At 53.0% G+C, this 21956-nt stretch overlaps 1 protein-coding gene across 2 annotated transcripts in view; it reads right to left on the bottom strand.

Moving 5' to 3' along the window:
• Positions 1 to 3361: 3361 nt before the first annotated feature.
• Positions 3362 to 21956, bottom strand: part of ADCYAP1R1 (ADCYAP receptor type I) — a 49008-nt gene continuing 30413 nt past the window's right edge. The window contains exons 10-17 of one of the 2 annotated variants that reach the window (XM_032644002.1): positions 21734 to 21887; positions 21241 to 21301; positions 20560 to 20629; positions 16510 to 16601; positions 9512 to 9595; positions 6223 to 6352; positions 4794 to 4835; positions 3362 to 3586 (exon numbers count right to left, since the gene is read on the bottom strand). In XM_032644002.1, coding sequence (XP_032499893.1) covers positions 3398 to 3586; positions 4794 to 4835; positions 6223 to 6352; positions 9512 to 9595; positions 16510 to 16601; positions 20560 to 20629; positions 21241 to 21301; positions 21734 to 21887 — 822 coding nt within the window. In that variant the 3' untranslated portion in view covers positions 3362 to 3397. The remainder of the gene's footprint in view (positions 3587 to 4793; positions 4836 to 6222; positions 6353 to 9511; positions 9596 to 16509; positions 16602 to 20559; positions 20630 to 21240; positions 21302 to 21733; positions 21888 to 21956) is intronic. The other variant, XM_032644003.1, reaches the window with a different exon arrangement.

A 21956-nucleotide genomic window follows, 5' to 3' on the forward strand; every position in this document is an offset into this window, starting at 1 on the left:
ATGAAGGAGGTGGGTGACAATGGACTTGAGAGTACTTCAAGGCTTGGGCCCCAGCTCCAGTTCTCTGGCCCTATGCCCTAGAGAAGCTGGTTCAGGGAGGGGTGTGGGTTAGAGAAGGAATCACTGCAGGCCCCTGGATATGTCAAGGAGGGTCACGGAGCTGCCCACTGAGACAGAGAACATGGCCTGGCCTCAGGCATGCTGGGAAGTCATGAAGTCTGTCGTGCTGGGGACCGCCAGAGAGCCCCTGAACCCCGATTCCCACACTCTGACCCCTCACGGTTTCCCTGACAGGCTCAGCATCTTTGACTTGGAGTCCCATTTCCCTCAGGGCTAGAGTCTCTCTTGATACTGCTTGACAGGACAGTCATGACAGAGGATGAGAGATTTCTTCATCCCAAGAACACTCGGCCTCCCCTGGGTGAGTTCTGTCCCTTAGGATCGCACAGCACAAAAACAACCCCTTTCTAGAGACATGGAGTCAGAGAACTCTGCTCCTCTCCAGCCCAACCGTTCCCAAGGCCCTTCGGCCCCTCCTTACTCAGCTTGATTTCCTACCTGTTCCTGGTCCAGGTGAATACTGCAATCTTTGCCTGGAGCCCATTCCCAGGAGATGGCTGATGTCTAGACGAGAATCTCAGAGATACAGTGGGCTATAAAAGCTAGCTAGTCTTACTGCCCGTTTTACAGGTTTGAAAAAACAGGTCAGGGAGGGAAGGGTGGTACCCAGACCTTATACTGTTCCCCCACTGCCTGTGACCCTGAAGAACAGCTGCCTAACCTCCTGGAGCTTTCAAAATACATTGGGCGCATCTGCTCACAAGGCTGGCAATAATCTGTTCAGAGACAAAAAGCAACCAACAGGAACCTGGAACCTCTAAGAGGATGCAGGCCCACAGCTCAGGGGGCAGCACAGCATGGGGATTCAGGGTAGATTTTGCTTTTGCTATTTTGTGATGATGTATGCATAAGATCAAACCCTCTTCTTCCACAGTGAAGCAGACCTGCCGGTGGGGGCGAGGATGAAGAAACAGGGTCCAAACTCAGGGTACCGCTCCTAGGATCTGGGGGTAGCCATTGCCCACCCAGACGTGGCACCCTGCCCCAGCCGGGACACAGCTGGGTCGGCATATCATGCCCTGTCCCGCTGTCCCTGGCCTGAGCCTTTCCTCTCACTGTGGTGTCCAAATGGAAGAGACAGATGTCCCATTTCTAAGAAAGGGAGAATACACAGCATCCAACCTCCCTCCACTCATACACAAACACAGACGTTTCAGAACCGTAGATGATACACATAACAATGATGCATGCCCTTTTACCCGCCCTGGCTTTGAACTGGAGAATTACTGAAGCACAGAGCCTGGAGAAGCACTAGAAGTCGCCTCATGTCACGAATGGGGAAACTGAGGCCCAGAACAGGGAGCACTGTGTCCACTATCTCAGCAGTCTGAGCCCAGCTGAGGCAGATTGTGTGTCTCTGAATCCAAGCCTGTGAGTCCTTCCAAGCAACTCAGGTCTCCCAACAGGACCTCAAATGCAAGGACTTCAAATGCAAGCCACGCACCCCCTCAGGTAACACACGTGGCTCCCAGACAGAGGGAAGGAGATCATGAGGCAGGTAGGTGTAGAGTGGGAAGGCCACCACACACTCCATGGCCAGCCTGAGTCGCCGTGTGTGCCTAGAGCAGGGAAAGCAGGCCCTGTCCTCCTCTGGCTTAGCCAAGACCCATGGTCCACAGTGCTTCACTGGACATGGGGCTTATCTGTAAACCAAGCACTAGGTCCTTCTCCAGCCACTTCGAAGGCCTCTCCAGGAACACGTCCCTTCGTCCCCTGGGCCTCTTCCTCTTTATAAAACCAAGCAAAGCAACATTCCCCATCCTCCCAAACTCTCCAAGCGTTCCAGAACGTGCCCGTGAAACAAGCCCACAAACACACTTGGACAGAAACACCACAAGCTGACACAAATGAGGTGGGCCCCACACATGGGCCACTGCATTCTAGCACTTTACTCCACCTGTCCTGAACCTGGTTCTGCCCCAGTTTAAATTCTTAGGGTGTGGTCTGGTAACTTGTGGCTGGGCAGCCAGGACAGGAGTTTGGGTGCAGCCACTCCTCCCAAAAGCAGCCCCTGCTAACAAGCATGGCAGGTGTGGCTTCCCCTCCCAAACCCTAGGACACCCTGGCATCCGTGCTGACTCAATGTCTAAAGCGCACAGAAAGAAGTCTTTGCAGAGGTCTCCGATTTCATTGGCTGAGCCCAAGCCAGAGAAAGCTGGTGACTGGGGCTCCTCGTGGTCCGGGGCGGTGGGGGGGCGATGAAGGGGAGCCCTGGGCCCTGGGCACATGGAGGTGTAAGGTGCTTCACGATTCACTGATATCACAGAAAGGTGGCTGGTTCATCCCAGTCATGGCTTTGACTTCAAGGGGAACTGGGAAGGGGGGAGGGCTTAGGGGCTCTATATGGTGAGTGCAGTTGGGGAAGAGTTTCTCGGAGGCATCCATCTCTCAGTGTTCTGCAACCGATGCCTGGGGACAGGAGGGACAGAAGGGAAGCTACCAGATGAACCCCCGCCTACCTTGAGTCAGGGGTAAAATAATGGAGGTGGTGAAGGTCTTCTTCCATGGGTCCCTCCAAACTCTTTCCATCTCCATTCCAATCACATCCACTTTTCTGGCTCCTGGCAATTTTTCTTGGGCCAAATGAAAAGCACCAGAACTTTCTCTGGCCTTAGCCCCACATCCAAACTGAAGACTCTGACTGGAAGAGCCCTGGAGCTTTCCCACTGTCTGATACCCAGGAACTGGGCACCTGGATACCAAGATGTTGGGTGAGCATGGGTCTCGCCTGCACCGAAAAGCACTCCAAGCTGGACCTCTGGCAGCCTCAGGGACTGGGCCAGGCCTGAAAAGAGCCACGGGGTGGCGAGTAGACTCAAAGAGTCCATACCGAGAGTCAGACACTGCAGGGGGGCTGTCAGGCAGGGCCCACCCCGAATCCGCCAAAGCAAGGTCACCAGCCTCAGCTCACAAGGCCTCCCACACAGGGTCAGGCGATCACCGAGGCTGGTGGGGACGGGGTCGGGTGCAGCTGGGGACCTGCCTGAGGTGAGCAGGGACACAAGGTAGAGGGGATGGGATGGGACGACTTTCCCAAAATTAAGGAGTATTTACATGTCTGGGGTCAACGCCCAGGGGCCCACGGTGGGCGGGGCCAGCGCCAAAACGGGGAGGGGAAATACCCGTCTGCGCCCTGCATCCTTCTCCCACCTCGGGGAGCTGGGCTCCCAGCCCAGGGCCAGCCCGAAGGGAGAGAAGAGGCACAGCACGCGTGGGCCGACGCCCACCCACCCGAGCCCCAGCCGCTGTTCCGAGGAGAGGAGTGGGCAGGGTGGGCTCAGGTGGCCAGGTTGTCGGCTGGGAGGCCAGACATGCGGATCTGGGAGCTGCTTTTGCTCAGGATGGAGAGCTGGGTGCCCCCGTTCACCCCGCTGCTGGCCAGGGATGGGTGCCGGTGCTTGAAGTCCATGGTGAAGTAGCGGTTCACCTTCCAGCTCCGCCACTTCCGCTTGATCTCCGCCTGCACCTGCGGGGGTCAACTCGGGCGGTCACTTCTGGGCGGACACCCTCCCACACCTCACCTGCCCGCCTGCCGGCCCTGGGGCCCCTCCCAGGCGGGCACTCCCATTAACGGTGGCTACAGATGAGGATCGCCTGGAGAGCTTTAAAAACCCAGATGCCCAGACCATAACCAAATCTCTGGGGTGGGGCACCCATATGTTTTAAAGCTTCCCAGGGGATTCCAATACGCCGTTAGGGTTGAAGATCAGTAAATAAAGCACCCTTCTGGGCCAAGACCACCCCCCCCCCCGTGTTGCTGCTAGCATGGTGCGCGCAGGGCATGCCCAGTTTCAGCGTCCACATACCCACCCCCTTTGCCAGCACTTTTGTGCGGTGCAGGCACCCTCCACCTTCAGTTCCGGCTCCCACTTCCACCATCGGTCCTGACAAGCTACTTGTACTCCAACTTCTTGGGTCTCCCAGCCACTCCCTGCAGGGCCCTGTCTGCCTCTCCACATCTACCCTTATCTGACCCTTCTGTAGGTGGTCTGAGCTAATCTTCTTATTTCTCAGATGCAAGAAGAGGAGGAAGCCTGCCATGGTCACCCAGCCAAGGCCCAAGCACTTGGTGCAATGACTTCTGCCCGCTCTCCAAAGCCATCCACCCATTCAGCCCCCATCCCCATCTCAGCATCTCTGTTCTGCACTCTGCTCAAAAGCCTCACCCTAACAGGCCTGGAAATGGAGCATTACTAGAAGGTTCCAAGCCGCTCCCCAGGGTCCCTCAAGTCCCGCTCTTACAGGGGATGGGTTTGGGCAGGCAGGCCGGCCTGCTGGGGGAAGGGCTGAACTTTGGATAGCTCCCCACTCAGCACCCCTGCCCATCACCAGCCTCAGAAACTGTATGTACCATTTCCTGTGCCTTGTCCTTCCTCACTTTCGGTTCGCCCTGACTAAGGTGTGTCTTCTGGTGAGAGCCCTCCCAGGTGGGTCTGCACTCAACAGTTGGTGCCTTTATGGAGGGAGCTCGGCTCCGGAGGCTGGGCCTCAGCTGCACAGCAGGCAAAGCGGGAGAGAATCTGGCACAGGGTGGAGGCCGTCAGGAGACGCCAGCACGGCTGCCGGCCCCCTCCTGTAGGTCGGGAGGATCAGCCCTGTGCGCCCAGCAGGCCACAGCCCTGTCTGCTCCCCAGCAAGCTGTACCTCCACTGCTAAGAAGGCCAGGATCTTACCTCCCCGTTCAGAAAACAGTAGAGAACAGCCACCACAAAGCCCTAGGGAGAGAAGACAAACAAAACCTGAGAATGCCAGCAAGGAGCCCTCCACCGGGAGTGTGTGGGAGGCCGCAGGAGCAGCGAGTGACAGCAGGAAGCAGAAAACTAAGATGATCTGAATGCAGGCACCTGCCTGGGAATCCGCGGTAAGATGGGAAAAGTTCTGTTTCACCAGGATGGCCACATCCATGAAGCCAAGTGGCTGGCGGGGGCATTCCCTCCCACTGACAACCCTGGCTTTGGATCTCACATTCCCTTGGTCAAATCCTTCCCATTCCCAAGGGCCAGCTCTAACCCACGTTCTAGAGGAGGCCTTCCCTGCACGCCCCAGAGTGTCCTCTGGGCTCCCCAGCCAGCCCGCAGGCCCCCTGAGGGCAGCAGTCCTACAGGACAGAGCAGTCCTGTCTGTATCCACCACCACCTCCCCACTCCACCCTCCCGCGGCCAGACACCCTTGTACGCAGAACACACAGAACACCACAGAAGTGCCTGGGGCAGAGTAGGTGCTCGGCTCTTCTACACACATTCTTGACTTATATTCTGTGCATTTAGAATTCTTGTGCTGAGACAGGAAGCCCAGGCTCTGACCCCCAGGCTGGGGCTTACGTCAACAAACCTCCCAGCCTTCCCAGGCTAAGAACCCGAACAGGTAAAATGGCCTTGAATTAAAATGGGGCAAGGGAGAGAGTCCGGTCAGATACACAGAATAACTTTGAGACCATCGAGGTCAAATACTCCTCTAAACAGCTGGGCTAGGGAGAGGCGCTCTATCCTGGGGACTTTCAAGGGAGCCACCCACCGCCTTCACTGCCCCACTCACGCGCCCACCTGTTCATTTACTCACTACGCATCCTCGCACTGACTCACTCACCCCTTCACTCACTCATTTACAGCCCCGTTTACTGACTCCTTCATGCATGGACTTACTAGTCTCTGGCTCCCTCATCCCCTGGATCACTTATTTACGTATCTGTTTGTTCATCCCCGTTCACCTCATTCAGCTCCCTGTGACCAGATCCTGTGCTGGGTAAGCTCCAGCACTCACGGGGTGCATGTTCTACAGGCTGAAGTCAAAGAGGTCTCTTGAGGCCACTCTGCCCACCCCCAGGGCCGATGGTGAGGGGCGGGGAGCTGCCGCCTTTGATTGCCCAAGGGAGGCCTGGTTCAGGACACCCGGACGCGGCAGCAACAAGAAAATAACAGCTTGTCTTCTCATGGGAGCCTAGAGGGCGGACAGTAGAAAGGGCTCTCCCAGCTCCCTTCTAATCTAGTCCTATTATTCCAGAGGTGGAACCTAGAATAGGTTAAAGACGTAGAACCACCAACAAGGTAGAGGCCAGGGCCCTGGCTCCCCATGAGTTCTGCCCTCCACACACACCACACCTACCTGGAAGGAGCCCAGCCCCAGCTCAAACACAAGTCTCTCCCTCTTGCTGACGTCCTCTGGGGAGAAAGCAAAGACCGTGTAGTGGATTCCAAATAGTGGGATGAGCAGCAGGGTGGACCGGGCGAGCCGTCTGTGGGGAAAGAGCAAAACCTCTGCTCCGGGGGCTGCCAGGGCTTGGGGCCAGAGCCATGCAGGGCAGAGAAGCCCAGTCCCAGCCCCTACTCTCCCCCGGAGCTGGGGCCCCTATCCATGGGCTCCCTCAGGATTCTCTCCCGGTGCGTGGGGCCTGGGGGAGATGGCAGCCAACAGAGCCCAGGCTTCCAGAACTCCCTGGGAAGCGCTGGGGAGACAACCCCCTGTCTGCAGGGCACCCATCCCTCTAGGCCATGCCAGTATCCCGTACAACCACTAAACATGCACATGTGAGTATGTGACTTACACAGACCCTTTTTGGGAGGTGCGAAACCTTTGGGAAAAGTGAAGTCGGGGCAAAACCCTGGGATGGGATTTGGAAGGACAACACAAGGTGTCCTCAAGCAAAACAAGTATTCTCCTGCTCTGAAAAGCAGCTCCCTGTGCCTGGAAGGAGCAGCCCCTAGGGAACCACAGAGACAGTCGGCTTTCCTGAGTCTGGGGCTAGCCAGGCATGCTCGTGGAGAGTGATGGAGAGGCGCTGATGACAGGGAGGCGGGTGGGGAACATTGGGTAGACCACAGAAGGAGAGACATGGGAGGGGTCCCAGGAAGGGTTTACTGACTCCGAGCATAAACAATCACCGTCTGGCAGGAGGAACCTGCCACCTGGGAAACTGAGTTGGGGGAGCAAAGGCTGTCTGCTCAGGTGGGAGTAGAACGGGCAAGGGAGAAACGGCCCAAGGGACCTCAGTACTCTCTGAGGCCAGCTCTTCTGAGGTTCCTCTGACTGCAACTGGCTCCTGGGCCCAGTGGGGAGGGGCTCTTGTCTGAGAGGGTGGGGAACAGAAGCCACGGGAAAACATCAAGAGTAGGCATGGCGACGTGCTCTTTGTGGGTCCTGCTCCGGGGGGAGGGCGGCTCCCAGATGGTCTCCAAAAGGGGGGACCCCGTCTCTGCCCACCCTAGCAGACTGGCTCCCTTTGGATCTCCTGGAAGAGCCAGCCCCGCCTTACAGGTGCAGTCCGCCCCCTGGGCCCTCCTAGCAGAGCTCAGGCAGCGGGGAACGGGGGTGGCCGTTTGACTTGGGGCAGTCACACCGTGTGCCCCTCCCTCCCTCTTTCCCATCCCAGCCTTTCTGGGAGAGAATGTTCTACTGAATGTGGGGCCTCCGGATTTCAGGAGAAGAAGAATCCGTTGAGTCTGAGTGATGCCCTTGGCTTACCGAGAAGGAAAGGATGGGGAAGGGGAAGAAAGAAAAGCAGGGGAGGAGACACAGCGGAAGGGGAAGGAATAGCCTGGGGAGACCTTCAGGTGGACCAAGGCTCAGTACCGGAAGGAAACAGCCCCTCGAGTGCCCAGTGCCCACCAATCCTCCCCGTGCTCACTGACTGCCCATTCTACAGGACCTGGGGGTGCCTGGACCAGAGCGGGCGCCAACAGGATCTGACGGGCTCCCACTCAGAGCCCAGCTGAGTTTGGGACTGGTCTAGCCTCTCATCTGTCTGTCCTCTCTCGGATGTGGCTCTCTGAAGGCAGGCACGGGACCTCACTTAACTGTCATCTGCCCTGGCCAGCACACGCCATGTACAGGGCTCACACTCGGAAAGTGTGCGTCCATGAAGGGACGACCACACGGGCCCGGGATGAACACCTGGGAGCCCAGGTCCCGCTCGTGCTCATCTCTAGGCACCCAGAGGGCAGCGGGAAGTGCCGGCTGGAGGATGAAAGTCCAAAAAGAAGAGGACAGTGGCCTGGAGACGCAGGCGTGTGGACATCTGGCGGGGGCCTCTGTGACCCTGCCTAAAGGGGTTACTTTAAAAGAGCAGCTTAACTCAAGAAGCTGAGGAGGGAAGGCAGCCCTGGGATGTGCCGCGGTCCCTGCCTTCTTGCCTCCTCTCCCCAGAATGGATCTGTTTCCAGGGATCTGCCCCTGACGTTTGAAAAGTGCCCTGGAAACCGAAAGGCCAGACTTCTCCAGCTTCCGTGGTGGTGGTGGATGGGACGGGTTTGGTACGTGAGAAACACAACCTTTCAGGCCCTTCCCGGCCCCAGGCAGATGTGGCGAATGCAGCAGGGCGTCCCACAGTATAGTCCAAGGGCAACGCCTTCCCTCCCCTGTGGCCCCAGTGCAGCCCAGGAATAATCAGGGACTTCTGCCAGGGACCCAGGGCACCCCCGTGACTCCTTTTGGTAGATGGGACAGTGGAGGCAGGTGAGGAAGCCACTGGGTCTCAGAGTCCGAGGACCTCTGTCCTTCGGAGGCCTTGGGCTGGGAACATATGGTGTGAACCTTGGAACCCCGCGTTGAGAAGTCACAGACTCAACGCTACGATCTGGTTAACCCAGAGAGACCACGGCACAGGGCCTTAGCCTCCGTCTTCCTGCCCCAAGGAGGCATCACCGGGCAGAAGAGGCCTAAAGAGTACAAAGAAGAGCTCCAACGGTCAGAGCCCCCCGAATTCCAGTGGGCTCCCCCACTTAAAGGGATGTCCAAGTTGGAGCTGAGGCTCCAGCAAGAGATGCCCCAGGGACTAGTGCTTAGGACTCCCTGGGTTCAAATCCTCACCCTGCCAACCGTGTGGCCTCGAGCGAGTCATTTCACCTCTCTGCGCTTCAGTTTCCTCACCTGTAAAATGAGGATAATAAAAGTACCCACCTAATAGGCTTGTGTGGGGAGTCAGCCACTCAGCATGTTCGGTGGGAGTGAGGTGTGTGGGGTGAGGGCCCCGCCCCCTGCAGGAGGACAGCCTAAATGAACTCAAGCTCAAGGCCCTTAGAAATAATTTGGCAGTTACAAAGATTGAAACCCAGAGACGTGGGGATTTGCGGAAGACCACACGTCAGGACAGCAGCAGCGGCAGAGGCTTCAAAGCTGCTTCCTGCTCAGCATCGGCCGCGCCCCAGCTGCTCCACAGTGGCCACAGCCCCATGCCCGCAACCTCCCCTCCTGCCCCAGGCCACGAGGTTGCAGAGAACTCACAAGACACACAGATGTCAACATGCAACAGCTGGGAAAGGGCTTGGGGCTGGAGGCACAGGCTCGCTCCCTGCTCTCCTCCAGCCTGGGCGGACGCAAGCTCTGGGCGGTGGCAGCGGCAGCATGCGTCCCCCTCCCGTCCAGAACACCCAGCGGCAGCCACGCCACGCACACTTACAGAGTAATGGTGGACAGTTCTGACATCTTGCAAGGGTGCTGCTGAGCCCGCTGTGGCCTGCAGTAGCATTTCTGCACGCAGCTGCTGGGTGTGACAAGACGCGCATTACTTCAGCCGCGGGCACTGGGCAACGAGAAACTGAGGTGGGACTTAGGGCGACACGGCCCACAGGGCGGGCAGAGAGGCCCAGGGTGCAGAGAGAGACAGGGCCGGGGCGTCACGTGGAGGAGAAGGAGGAAGCCAAGGGCCGAGACGTGGTCAGCTCTGGACGCAGAAATACACACCTCTACATATATACGCGTGTGCACGGACGCACAGGTACACGCGAGCCCTCACACTGGGAAACCGACAGGTGGTGGGGTACGGGAGGGAGGGAACACGTGTGTTTGGAAGGTGGGGCCTGACTGGGGCTCACGCAGGGGACCAGGAACTGTCTCCAGAGTCAGCTCCAGGCACAGAGCATGGCCTTGACGGAGATCCCTCAGCAAGATGGGCAGCTGGAAACACGCCATGGACCTCACGCTGGCCCAGCCCTGGAATCAGGTCATTTCTGCACTTGCTTGTGAAAACCAGCTGGAGCTCCCACTGGTCGTCCCTCCACCCTCCCCTCCTGCACCTTCCTCTGACCGAGCCCCCGGGTACCTCAGTGTGGGCCTAAGGGGAGCAGAGGCAGGATGGATGGAGCAGACCCATGAAACACTACACATCCACCATGTAAGTTAAAATTAAGTGAAAAATCCACTTCTTGGGTTGCCTGAGCCACACTACAAGGGCTCGGCAGCCACAGGCAGCTAGCGGTTCCTGGGCTGGACAGCACAGGTCTGGGGCATTGCCAACACTGCCCAGAGTTCTACTGCACAGTGCTGGCTAGCCTTCTCGATAGAAGTTCAGAGGGCAGGGGCTGAAGGCTGAGAGAGCACCTTTCGGGCTCTGCCCCGCTGCCTGCGGAAACGAGTCACCTTAAGGAGACACCCACAGGTGGGCCCAGGATGCCCGTCCAGCTCCACCTGGCACTGGGCGAGACACAGAGCTCTGCCTCCTCAGAGAGGTCTCAGGCTCAATCTCCACCTGCTTGTGCTTGGGTCGGCACAACTCATTTGTCTCCATCTCTGACAAACATGGAAGAAATGGAGTAAGAGCTGTGCCATCTCGTCAGACTGCAGAAGAGGTGCCCATTTCACACCCCCTCCTCAGGCACCGTGTGGCGGAGCTCCTAGTAGCTGCTGGCGAACTGATCAACCTGAGGGGGTCGGATGCAAATAAGAACAGATACGCACAAAGAGGCCAGACCTCTGGCATTCATGGATTCATGATTTGCGATTCCCACTCTTTTAAGAGTAAGTCTGAAGGTCCTTGACATGTAGTGACACGTCATTTTGCTGAGGCGAACATGTGAATCACACACTTCAAAGATGGGGCAAGCCGAGGTCCACCCAGCATCCTTGCCTCAGTTATGTCTGTGGTTCTCTCATTTAATTAACAACATGTTTCAATTCACACCAGACTGTGAGATGGGCACTAGTGAACCATTATACAGATGACGGATGCTATGATGCTCTGCTACCCAGACCAGCAGGATCAGTACCACCTGAGAGCTTCTTAGAAATGCAGAATTTCAGTGGCTGGCTCAGACCTGCTGCATTTTAACAACATCCCTAGGTGCTCCACCTGCAAATCAAAATTCCAGGAACACTGTTGTGAGGAAGTCATGTATTTGAGAAGTTTTTCATGTGCCTCAATGAAATGTCAAAGGTCTGTTTTGTACACATACAAAGAGACAGATGGACACATACAAGTATGTTTTCCTCAATAATTAAAAGAGCTTAATTGGGTATTCAGGAATGGAAGCCATTCCAGTCTTCAAATTTATTCTCTACCTTGCCCAGATTGAAAGGTTGACTACTCTCTCCTACAGCCAGTGGCCTGACCCCTCAACCTTGGCCTGGAAATCACAGAAATCAGGGTCCAGGAGCCCAAGAGCCCAAACCTCAGATGTCACTTCCTGCACACCCAAACTCTAAAGCTTCAGTTGTTCTCCTCAGACACCCCCTTTCCCCAAACCTCCAATGACCGTTCAAAAGGATCCAGTGAAAAGAAACAAAAAGGAAAAGGGGTGGCAGAAAAGCGAGAGACAGGCATGAGAAAGAAAGACGTCAGAATCTCTGAAAAGTCACTTGTTAGTGAAAAACAGAAAAGAAATGCAATCAACAGGAAGAGATAAACCTAGGCTGGCTGATCAGCTCAGTTCTCACTTGGATCCAAGGGAGGACAAGAAACTCAGACAAGGGTAGCGGATGGAGGCTGCTTGGAGAACCCCACAGCAGGTGCACGGCTCACACCCACATCTGCAAGTCAGGGAGCCCTGGCTCCCAGGCCTGACTCTGCCAAGGTTTTGCTGTGTGTCTGCAGGAAGGTCAAAGCCACTTCCAGCCCATCTACAACCCAGGGATGCAATACATGGTTTCTTCTGACCCTGCTTTGGTCTCAAGCGAAACTCCATGAACGCTGCGGTGTCTTTCGCGTGCGAGGCTGCCTGGGCTGTGGCCCCTGGATGCTAGACAGAGACCCCTGCAGGGGAGCCCTTTGTGGGCAGCACCCCTGTCTATTTCACCCTGCTCCTAGTGGTCGGCATAGCACTGGACACTCGGCAGGCCCACAGAATGTTGTGACCTGAGCTAAACATTCTCCATAGGGTCCCTCCTGGTGCTAAGATGCTGTGTACCCCCAGAGCCCCGGCCCAGTCCCCAGGGAGGCACTCCCCACCACACTGGTACGCCAGGCAGCAGCCCAGTTCAGCAGATCTTGGAGTTTCCCTGCCCACCCTCCTTCTCCCCCGCAACTGAGGACCAGCCAGCCCTCAGTGCCCCTGGCCTGACCTGGGGGTCGGGGCACCTGAGCTCAAAGCTTCATTTGACCACTGACTTGCTGATTTTAGGTGTTGCCACTTTCCTTCTCTGGACTTCAGTTTCTCCACCTGCAAAATGGGGGCAAACATTCCCTACTGCCAATCTCTAACAGGAGCTGAGAGGATAGGGTGCTCCCAGACAAGGGAGAGAGTGCTTTGGAAGGAGAAGATAGAGCCCCATGTGAACTGAGAGCCTTAGGCTGTGGGCTGAGGGCTTCCCGGCTGCACTTCTGCCTAGACATGGAAGAGTCTGTCTTCAGAGGTGAACGTCATCCCTCCGACACTGGGTAGGTCACAGCCCTGCTGAGCTATATGCTATCGGGTTGGCCCAAAAGTTCGTTCGGGTAACATCTTACGGGAAAAACCTGAACAAACTTTTTGGCCAACCCAATACATCACGGTGTCTGTTCTCCTTCCTTTACCCCAAGGTGCCGCGGGGACCTGCTCTGTGGGATGCCTGAGGGAAATACAGATGGGGTTTCCCTCCCCGACCCCAGACCCAAGAGGCAGCTCCCAATGCCCATCTTGCAGCAGGGAGAGCACTGGGAATAAAGCCAGCTCACTGCAGGGCCAGGCCTGAGATGCTCTCAGCACAATCAGTGTCTGCCCTGAAACCTCACCCTCCTGTTTCTCAACCAGTTGGCTTCTCACAGAGGTAAACTCTGGTCCCCAAGACAAGGCAGGCTAACCTTACCCCAGAATGGGCCTGAGCCCAAACCATCTGCCCCAAACCAAGTCGAGCCTAAGCGCAGGCTTAGCCCCGACCCAGGCCCACACTCCATGCCTGGCCACTGCCCAAGTCCTGAGCCCAGCCACTCCTTCTACCAGCCAGTGAGAGAATGGAGGTGGCTCAGGGCCACTGTCCCCCTGCCGGAGCCTCAGGCCCCAACAGGTCCCTCTGCGGTTGGGTTGGGAGCGCCGTCTTGGTCTAGGGAGGAGGACAAACCCTTATCATCTGAGCAGCTGGAACCAACCTACAGGAAGGGGAGTGAATGCTGGTCTGAGGGCACAGGCAGGGGGTCCTCTCGGGCTTTCTTGGGGATGCCCAGGCTTAAATTTGTTCTGGAAACAGGAAAAACCCGGAAAGCTGTTGTGGGCAGATATGAAGGGATATCAGCCCAACACATAACTCTGTTGACCCAAGGGGACTCGGACGCAGCCCCGAAATCTCCCTCTCCTACCATGTCATGCCCCTTTTTTAATGCCCCCCATTGTCTACCCCCTTCCCCACTTGCAGCAGACACCTCCCAGCTCAAAGCACTCCAGGTGGGGCAGTTTTTTACAAGGCTGGAACCCACTAGGGCCTCTCCTTCCAGGAAGCCTTGTTTAACACTATCTTCTTGTCTGTAAAGTCTCTGAGGGTAGAAATGATGGTGCAGTCGAGTTTGAAGTCAAGGGTCTGCCTGCACTGTGGCTATGGCTTCACTCTTTCCTGCTGGATTCATCTAACTTCACTGATAACTAGTTCCCTTGGCTGTAAAATGGGGATTATAGTTAATCCAGATTTGCCATGTGGGCATTAAACGTGCATGTACTGAATGGCAAGTGTTTTTAAATGCTCTGCAGTTCTTCGCGGCATGGCCACTTTGAATGCCCCTCACTTTCACCAGTAGGGTCTCCTGGACCCTAGAAACACTCAAGCATGATGCTGCATTTAATGGGATCAAGCTGATGCCTTGTCCTGTGTCAGCCCTCCCACCTGGCTTGCAGACCACATCCACATGAGGTTTAATCTTTGGGGCTTGAGACGAGCACAAGTTTAGATTTCTCTCAAAAAAAAAATGTGCTGAGATTTGAGGGGGATTTTTTACATGATAAAAGTAAACCAGAGCTTCCCTGGTGGCGCAGTGGTTGACAGTCCGCCTGCCGATGCAGGGGACACAGGTTCGCGCCCCCGTCCAGGAAGATCCTACATACCGCGGAGCGGCTGGGCCCGTGAGCCATGGCCGCTGAGCCTGTGCGTCCGGAGCCTGTGCTCCGCAACGGGAGAGGCCACAACAGTGAGAGGCCCGCGTACCGCAAAAAAAAAAAAAAAAAAAAAAAAAGAGTAAACCAACTACAGCCATACCCCTGAGATATTGTGGGTTCGGTTCCAGACCACAGCAATAAAGCGAATACCGCAATAAAGCGAATATTGCAATAAAGCAACTCACATCAATTTTGTGATTTCCCAGTGCATATAAGGGTTATGTTTACACTGTCCTGTAGCCTGTTAAGTGTGCAACAGCAAAATGTCTTAAAAAAAAGTACACACCTTAATTTGAAAACACTTCATTGCTAAAAAATGCTAATCATCTGAGCCTTCAGTGGGCCATAGTAGTAACAAAGATCACTGATCACAGAGCACCACAACTATAATAATGAAGAGGTTTGACATATTGCGAGAATTACCAAAATGCGATGCAGAGACACGAAGTGAGCAAATGCTATTGGAAAAATGGGGCTGACAGACTTGTTCAACACAAGGTTGTCACAAACCTTTAGTTTGTAATAAAAGCAATAACTGCGAAGCACAGTAAAGTGAAGCGTGATAAAACGAGGCATGCCTGCAGCTGGTTCTTTAAACGTTTGTACTTAAATGTATAAACCCTGTGCTAATTACAGATGGTTCTTATCTATGCATTAGGAAGGCCTGACAAGACTCTACAGCTCCCAGTCTACAATTTACCTTGAAAACCCTGGCTCCACACGTCCCTCCCTCCAGACCCTGGGGTTCTTGCTGCCTGGGGAGGGATGTCCAAGCTGGTAAAGTATGTCCGGGGGTCAACAGAGGGTCCTTACTCAGGCTGCAGCTGAGCCACCATGTATGACCCTGCACAGGCAGAGTGAGGGGAAGCTAGGAGAGGCCCCAGAGGAGAGGTGCCAGGGACCTCAGAAAAAGAAACAGATCCTACCAGGAAGCAAGGTGGGGCAGGAGCTGGGGGAACCATGGTTGCTTAGAGCTCAAAGGAGAGACAAGGCCGACTTTGCTACCCACCAGCTTCAGAGGCCCGAGATGACTGCTAGCGTGGGAACCAAGCCACCCTCAAGCAGGATAAGCAGGCCAGACGTAAGGATGTTGTTTCTGACACTGGACCAGAAAAGGTGAGGGGAGCGGAGGGGCCCTGTTTTGTGGCTCCTGGAGAAGAAGGCAGGAATGATCTCGCCGGGGCAGCTACTTGCAGACAGCTGGCCCTACCAGCCCATCAGGGCAAGGCCTCCAAGAGTTTATGACTTATGTGGATGAAAAATTTTCAGCTACGTAACATACACATATAAGCAAAGGTTGGTGAACATTTGCCAAAACATGAAAAAATAAAGGGCAATAAATGGAGAGCCAAAAGAAGGAGGGGAGGGGCGGTCAATGTAACCATCCTACACGCGGGGAGAAGCAAGCCTGACGGAACCAGGCCCTAGGCTAATCCCTGCCGCCAGCAGAAGGGCTACTATCACAGGAGAGGTACCCAGGCTGAACAGAGACCAAGGGCGATCTCCACTGACCTGGGGAAGCCTCAAGGAGCCTGAGGGAAGGATCTGGCGCTGATCCCTGAGCAGTTCCTGCCTCTCCCTCTCTCCGGGAGAATGGCAGGGTGGAGGAGCCCTCTGCTCGAGTCTCTCTGCTGTCCCACTTGTCCACTGGGCAGCCCATCAAGGTTCTGAGCCCCAGGCTGCAGCCTCTGATGGAGGCCGGACCAGCCCCCTCTGGTGCCACGAGAGCACCTCAGCTCCTTCTAACCTGCTCTCTTCTTAAACTGAGGACGCAACACACACGGCTTCCACGCCAGAGACTGTCCTCAGATTCCCTGTGCCTATCTGGCCCCTCCAGCCAATCACAGGGCACCAACCTGCCTCCCCGGGGCCGGAAGTGCCTCCACAGCACACACACCCAGATGGTCATGTTCTTGACCACAAAGCAAGAAGGGCTGAGATGGAAGATGACTGAAGGAGAGGTGGGCAACTATATTTTAAAGGTACTTTAACCCAAAAGAATTCCTGCCAATGCCCATGCTAGGGTACCCCATCAGCGACACCCAGGCCTTCTCCTCCTGTGTCCTGTGTGCAGGGCCCATACACCTGTTGGACTTGACCATGGCATTCACCTAATGGTACTTACAAGTAGATGCTGGACTCGTTGCCTCCCATGTCTGGAGACTGAAGTTTCTGCACAAGGATGACAATGATGCCGATGAAGAGCACAAAGTTAACCTGGGAAGCAAAGAAAAACCAGATGAAAATGATTCTGAGCAAAGACTTTCCACACCCCGGCCTCTGCACTGTCTGTTATTCCCCCAACAGGGCCCTCCTCCCATCCAGTCAAGACCCCATCTAGGCTTATCATCTTAAGACGGCAGCATGAGAACACTCATTCACCCCCCAGCCTCCCTCCATATCACTGAAATGACAGGAGAGAGAGATGAAGAAGAATGCCATAAGAGGACCGAGAAATAGCAAAGATGATCATGAGTGAGCCAGAAAAGGGAGCAATTTCTGGAAAAGAAAGAGCAAACAGTGTCAGGGTGATGGAAAAACTACAGTGCCAAGGAGAGAAGAGGCTATCGCAGAGGTGAGAGCTGTCCTCTGGAGAAACGCCAAGTCCAGAGTCACTGAATACGGAAAACCAGAATGGACAACCATATAAGCCTTATTAATTAAAGGACTGCCTGGGGATAGCAATAATGTTTACCTTCAGACAAAAGCTCTCTAAACAAAGTGGGAAGCTGTGTGTACGGTGAGAAAGGAAGAGGGAGGGGAGCAAATGAAAAGAAACAAGGCGACTACACAGCAACACCTGGCTGTAGCAAAGCAGCGCTCAAGGAGGAAACGGAGAGCCTAACACTAACTTAATAAAAAATAATAAATATTGAAAATAGAATAATTAACCATTCAAATCAAAATCTAGGGAAGGAGTACCACAAATTTAAGTTATACAAGAAAGAAGTTAAAGATAAAAACTCATTAAAGAGGGTTTCCCTGGTGGCGCAGTGGTTGAGAGTCCGCCTGCCGATGCAGGGGACACGTGTTCGTGCCCCGGTCCGGGAGGATCCCACGTGCTGCGGAGCGTCTGGGCCCATGAGCCGTGGCCGCTGAGCCTGCACGTCCGGAGCTTGTGCTCCGCAACGGGAGAGGCCACAACAGGGAGAGGCCCGCATACCGCAAAAAAAAAAAAAAAAATCATTAAAGAAATACAAAAAAAAAAGTAGACTTGATCGATAAAAATAAAATTTTTTGGTTTTGCTCTGCTTGTTTTCACAGATCAAGTAGAATGGTAAAGCCTCCTCCAGAGGGCAGGGTTCTGTCAGTCCTGCTTTCTACTGAATGCTCAGTGTCTAATCAGTACCCGGGATTTAGCACAGTAAATACTGTTAACTGCACATGTTAGTCCAAAAGGAGGAAATGCAATTAAGCACATTTAGGGATGAGAAAGAGGACAACAGATGTACAGAATATTTTCAATCATCACAAGGAAAAAAAAATCAAACAAAATGGGAAAATATAAATTAATCAAATCAAGTCAACATGTAGAAAATCAGAATAGAGCAATGACCTCAGGAGAAATTTTAAAAGTACTCAAAGACTTATGCATTAAAAGGCACCAGCCCAGATAATTTTACTGGCCAGTTTCAAAATACCCTTAGGGAAGATGTAATTTACATACTACTTCATTATTTAAAAGCAAATAAAAAGAAAACCTCCCAAATTACCCATGAGGCTAACAAAACCCTAGTACAAAACCTAGACAAGGACAGAAAGTGTGTGCGCGCACACACACCCACGCACACGCCTAAAACCGGAGAACTTACAAAGAACGATGTAAAAACTATAAACAAAATATTAACAGATAGAATTTAGCAGTGCATTAAAAGAACAAACAAAAAAAACAAACAAACAAAGAACAAACAGATCACAGTCATAAAGGTTTTATGTCAGGAATGCAACAAAAATCTACTAATATTTGTTACATTAACAGATTAAAACAACGAACTACCTTTATACCACATAAGATTGGTGAATAGTTCAGTAATGGAAACATCAACAAAAACATAAGACATGAGCACTTTCGTACTCTGCCTGTGGAAGGCAATTTGATATCCATGAAAGTGTTAAATGTATACATCCTTTGTCCCAGAAATTCCACTCCTGGGATTTACTCTAAAGCATATTCACACATAACTCAAGAGTATGCACAAATATATCCACCACAACACTGTTCATCATGAAGATAAACTGGAATATTATAAATGTCCATCACTAAGGGAATGATCAATTAATGTCTCCAGAACACATCTGATAAAATTCAACACCTATTCCTGACTTTTAAAAAATAAACACTAAAACAAGAAAAGAAGAGAAACTTTGCTAATTCAGTGAAGGTAACTCCCCCAAACTATAGCAAACACCATCCTCAAAGAAACCAAGGAATAAACAGTATAAATATTGGAAATGAAAAGTAAAATGTATTTCCATTTATAGATCATGTAATTTTCCATGAGAACCAACTGAAAATGGATAAGAACCAATAAAAGAGCTTCAAAAGGTAACCAAGAAAAAAATACACAAAAACTAATAGCTTCCCTAAGTCCCAGCCCAAATACACCCACTAGAAAACATAACGAAAGAATGATTCCTAGACACAAGACGAGCACAAACGGAAAGACACCATAAAGGGAAACCTAACAAGACAACTAAAAAAAACTGTCAAAAATGACTCTATGAGAAAGACTGAATAAATGGAGAATCATGCCATATTCTTGGAAAGGAAGACTCAATATTTTAAGAAAACCACTTCTCCAAACTTGTTTATAAATTCAATGGAGTTCCTATAAAAATCTCAACCAGCCTTTTTTTTTTGCAACTTGACAAATTTGCAACTTGACAAATTTGAAAGTCCATCTGAAAAAGTAAATGTGTGAGAAAATTTGGAAGGGGAAAAAATAAGGAAGGGGATATGAGCACACCCAATATCAAAACATGCTGCCAGTTTACAGTAACTTGCCACAGGAAAAGCCAAGTCGATTAGTTACATGGAGTAGGAAGTCTGGAACTAAACACAAGTAGAGTACATTGAGTGTTTACGATAAAGTGGCATTTCTACGTAATGGAGAAAGAAGGACCTATTCAATAAAAAGAACTGAGAGGGTGGATGTCCACCCATTGGAAAAAAAATAAGGTTAGCTATCATTTCAGATCAGACAGAGAAATAAAATTTCAGATAGATTAAAGGCATATGTGTAATAACGCAATCTATAAAATTGTTATAAAACAATTAAAAATACTTTTATATCTTAAGGTTGGGAAAGACTTCCATAAACAAGAAATAAGGCTCAGTGCTTCCCTGGTGGCACAGTGGTTGGGAGTCCGCCTGCTGATGCAGGGGACACGGGCTAGTGCCCTGGTCCAGGAAGATCCCACATGCCGCGGAGCGGCTGGACCTGTGAGCCATGGCCGCTGAGCCTGCGTGTCTGGAGCCTGTGCTCCGCAACGGGAGAGGCCACAACAGTGAGAGGTCCGCGTGCCGCCAAAAAAAAAAAAAGAAAGAAATAAGGCTCAGAATTCATGATGAGAAAGCCTGACGGTCTGACTATATAAAATTATGCAATCTTGGAAGTATACTTAAAACATGTGTAACAGATGAAGCGTTACTATCTATCGAACAGTAAGAAAGATAACAACTGGACTAGAAAAATGAGCAAAGAATAGATAATAACCAGAATAAAAACAAATTGTCAATAAATATTTGAAAAAAAATGCTCTGTTGCACTAGCAATATGGAGAAATGCACATTAAAACAATAAGCTACCATTATCTCCCACAAGGCTGTGCAAAAATTTAAATGATTGAAATTACAAGTGCAGACAATGACATGGGAATACCCTTTGTGACCCAGCAATTCTACTCCGGGGATTAATTCTAAAGAAATATTCACACGTTTTCAAAACTATGCACAGAACTGTTCCTAGTAGCATCTTTCATAATGAGGGAAAATGGGATAAAGATAAATGTCCAACACTCGCGGAAGAGCTAAATAACTTGTGCGTCCTTTTTGCAGAATATAACACAGCCACGGGAGGTTGGTTTGTGTGGTGACCTCTTTATTTCTCCTCCTCCCCTGCCTTTCAGCCCAGGCCTCTGTTTCTTCCCTGCTTCTTGTCCCAAGGACACTCACCATTATGGAGCCAACCACAGGGGCTTTGATCACCCACCACAGAGCCGTGTTGTCATTCATATCCCAGCAGCTGCAAGACAGACAGAAAGAAGAGAGATGATGCTTGGGGGCATCATCTCTCCTGGCTGGCTGGAAGGGATGGAAGGGCATCACCATCTCCTTCCAGCCAGCCCCTCCTGCAGCTCTGAGGAGGGGCTGGCTGGAACGAGAGCTCTCGGGCAGGCTGCACACCCAAGCCCAGCCCTGGTTCAAGTGCCTTGGTCCTTCCCTCTGCTCCCCTGTCAAGGCAGGGACTGGAGCCCAGGAGTGAGGGCACCAGTGGGCTCCTGGGCAAGGGCCACGTTCCCCCTTCAGACCTAGGGCTCTGGGGGATGCGACCTCACCCTCGATATTCCTCCTCCCCTCCCTAAAAGGAGAACAGCCACTCAGAGTTGGGCCCAGAAGCAGAGCAGGACTCTGAAACCTTGCACATTCCCTCACTGAGTCCTGGCTGAGATGTGGCTGGGTGGGTCCACCCGCAGTGGGGTCAGGGTACAGTCACTGCCCAGGGCTGGTGGTACAGCCATGCCCGGCATTGGATGGTTTGCCTGAGACAGTTCATGGGATATCAGGACAGCCGCTGACAACCATCTGTAAGAGCCTCCTTGGGGCTCCGGCCCTGGCTCTCGGGCATGTACTCACCCTGTGTCATCGAAGTAGAGCCTCAGCACAGCCCACACGGACACACACACAGTTGGGGTCCCTGGAGAGCAAGAAAAGGAGCCCCGTGATAACTGGAAAACCAATAGGCCCAGTGTCCCCCTCAGACTTAGGGCTTCTGGGGGTCAATGAACCCCTCAGAGCTGGGGTCCCGACCCATGGGACATGTCTCCCTCTCAGACCTGGAGTCCTGGGGACCCTAACTGTCCCTCACACCCAAGCCTCCTGGGGGTCCATGTCTCTCCCAAACCCTGGGCTACTTCGCCTCTCAGGAGGACTCTTGAGCATATCCCCTCCATCAGACAGTGGGCTTCCTACGAGAAGAGCAAGAAAGCATCCAAGAACTGGGAGTGTGCCATCAGCTGCGAGGTAGGTCAGTGCCTCCCTCCTCTGACCTGACGCTCCCGGACGGCAGGACCAAGGACATCCCCGGCCATGAGGCCTGAACCTGTCTGGGAGACAGCCAGTGACCTACCCCAGCCAATGAGGATGTACCAGTAGAAGTATCTCCTCTCGGGGAAGAAGGTCTCCACCAGCAGGGTGAAGAGGTACAGGCCCTCAATGAACAGCCAGAAGTAGTTGGATACGACACAGTAGTGGAAGAAAACCATCACAGCCTTGCATTCCACCTGCAGGGAGAGCGAGGAGGGGGAGGGTGGCACGAGACCCCACCAAACCCTGAAAATCCAGCTCAGCAG

This window comes from Phocoena sinus, chromosome 9 (genome assembly GCF_008692025.1).
Source record: "Phocoena sinus isolate mPhoSin1 chromosome 9, mPhoSin1.pri, whole genome shotgun sequence".
NCBI lineage: Eukaryota > Metazoa > Chordata > Mammalia > Artiodactyla > Phocoenidae > Phocoena > Phocoena sinus.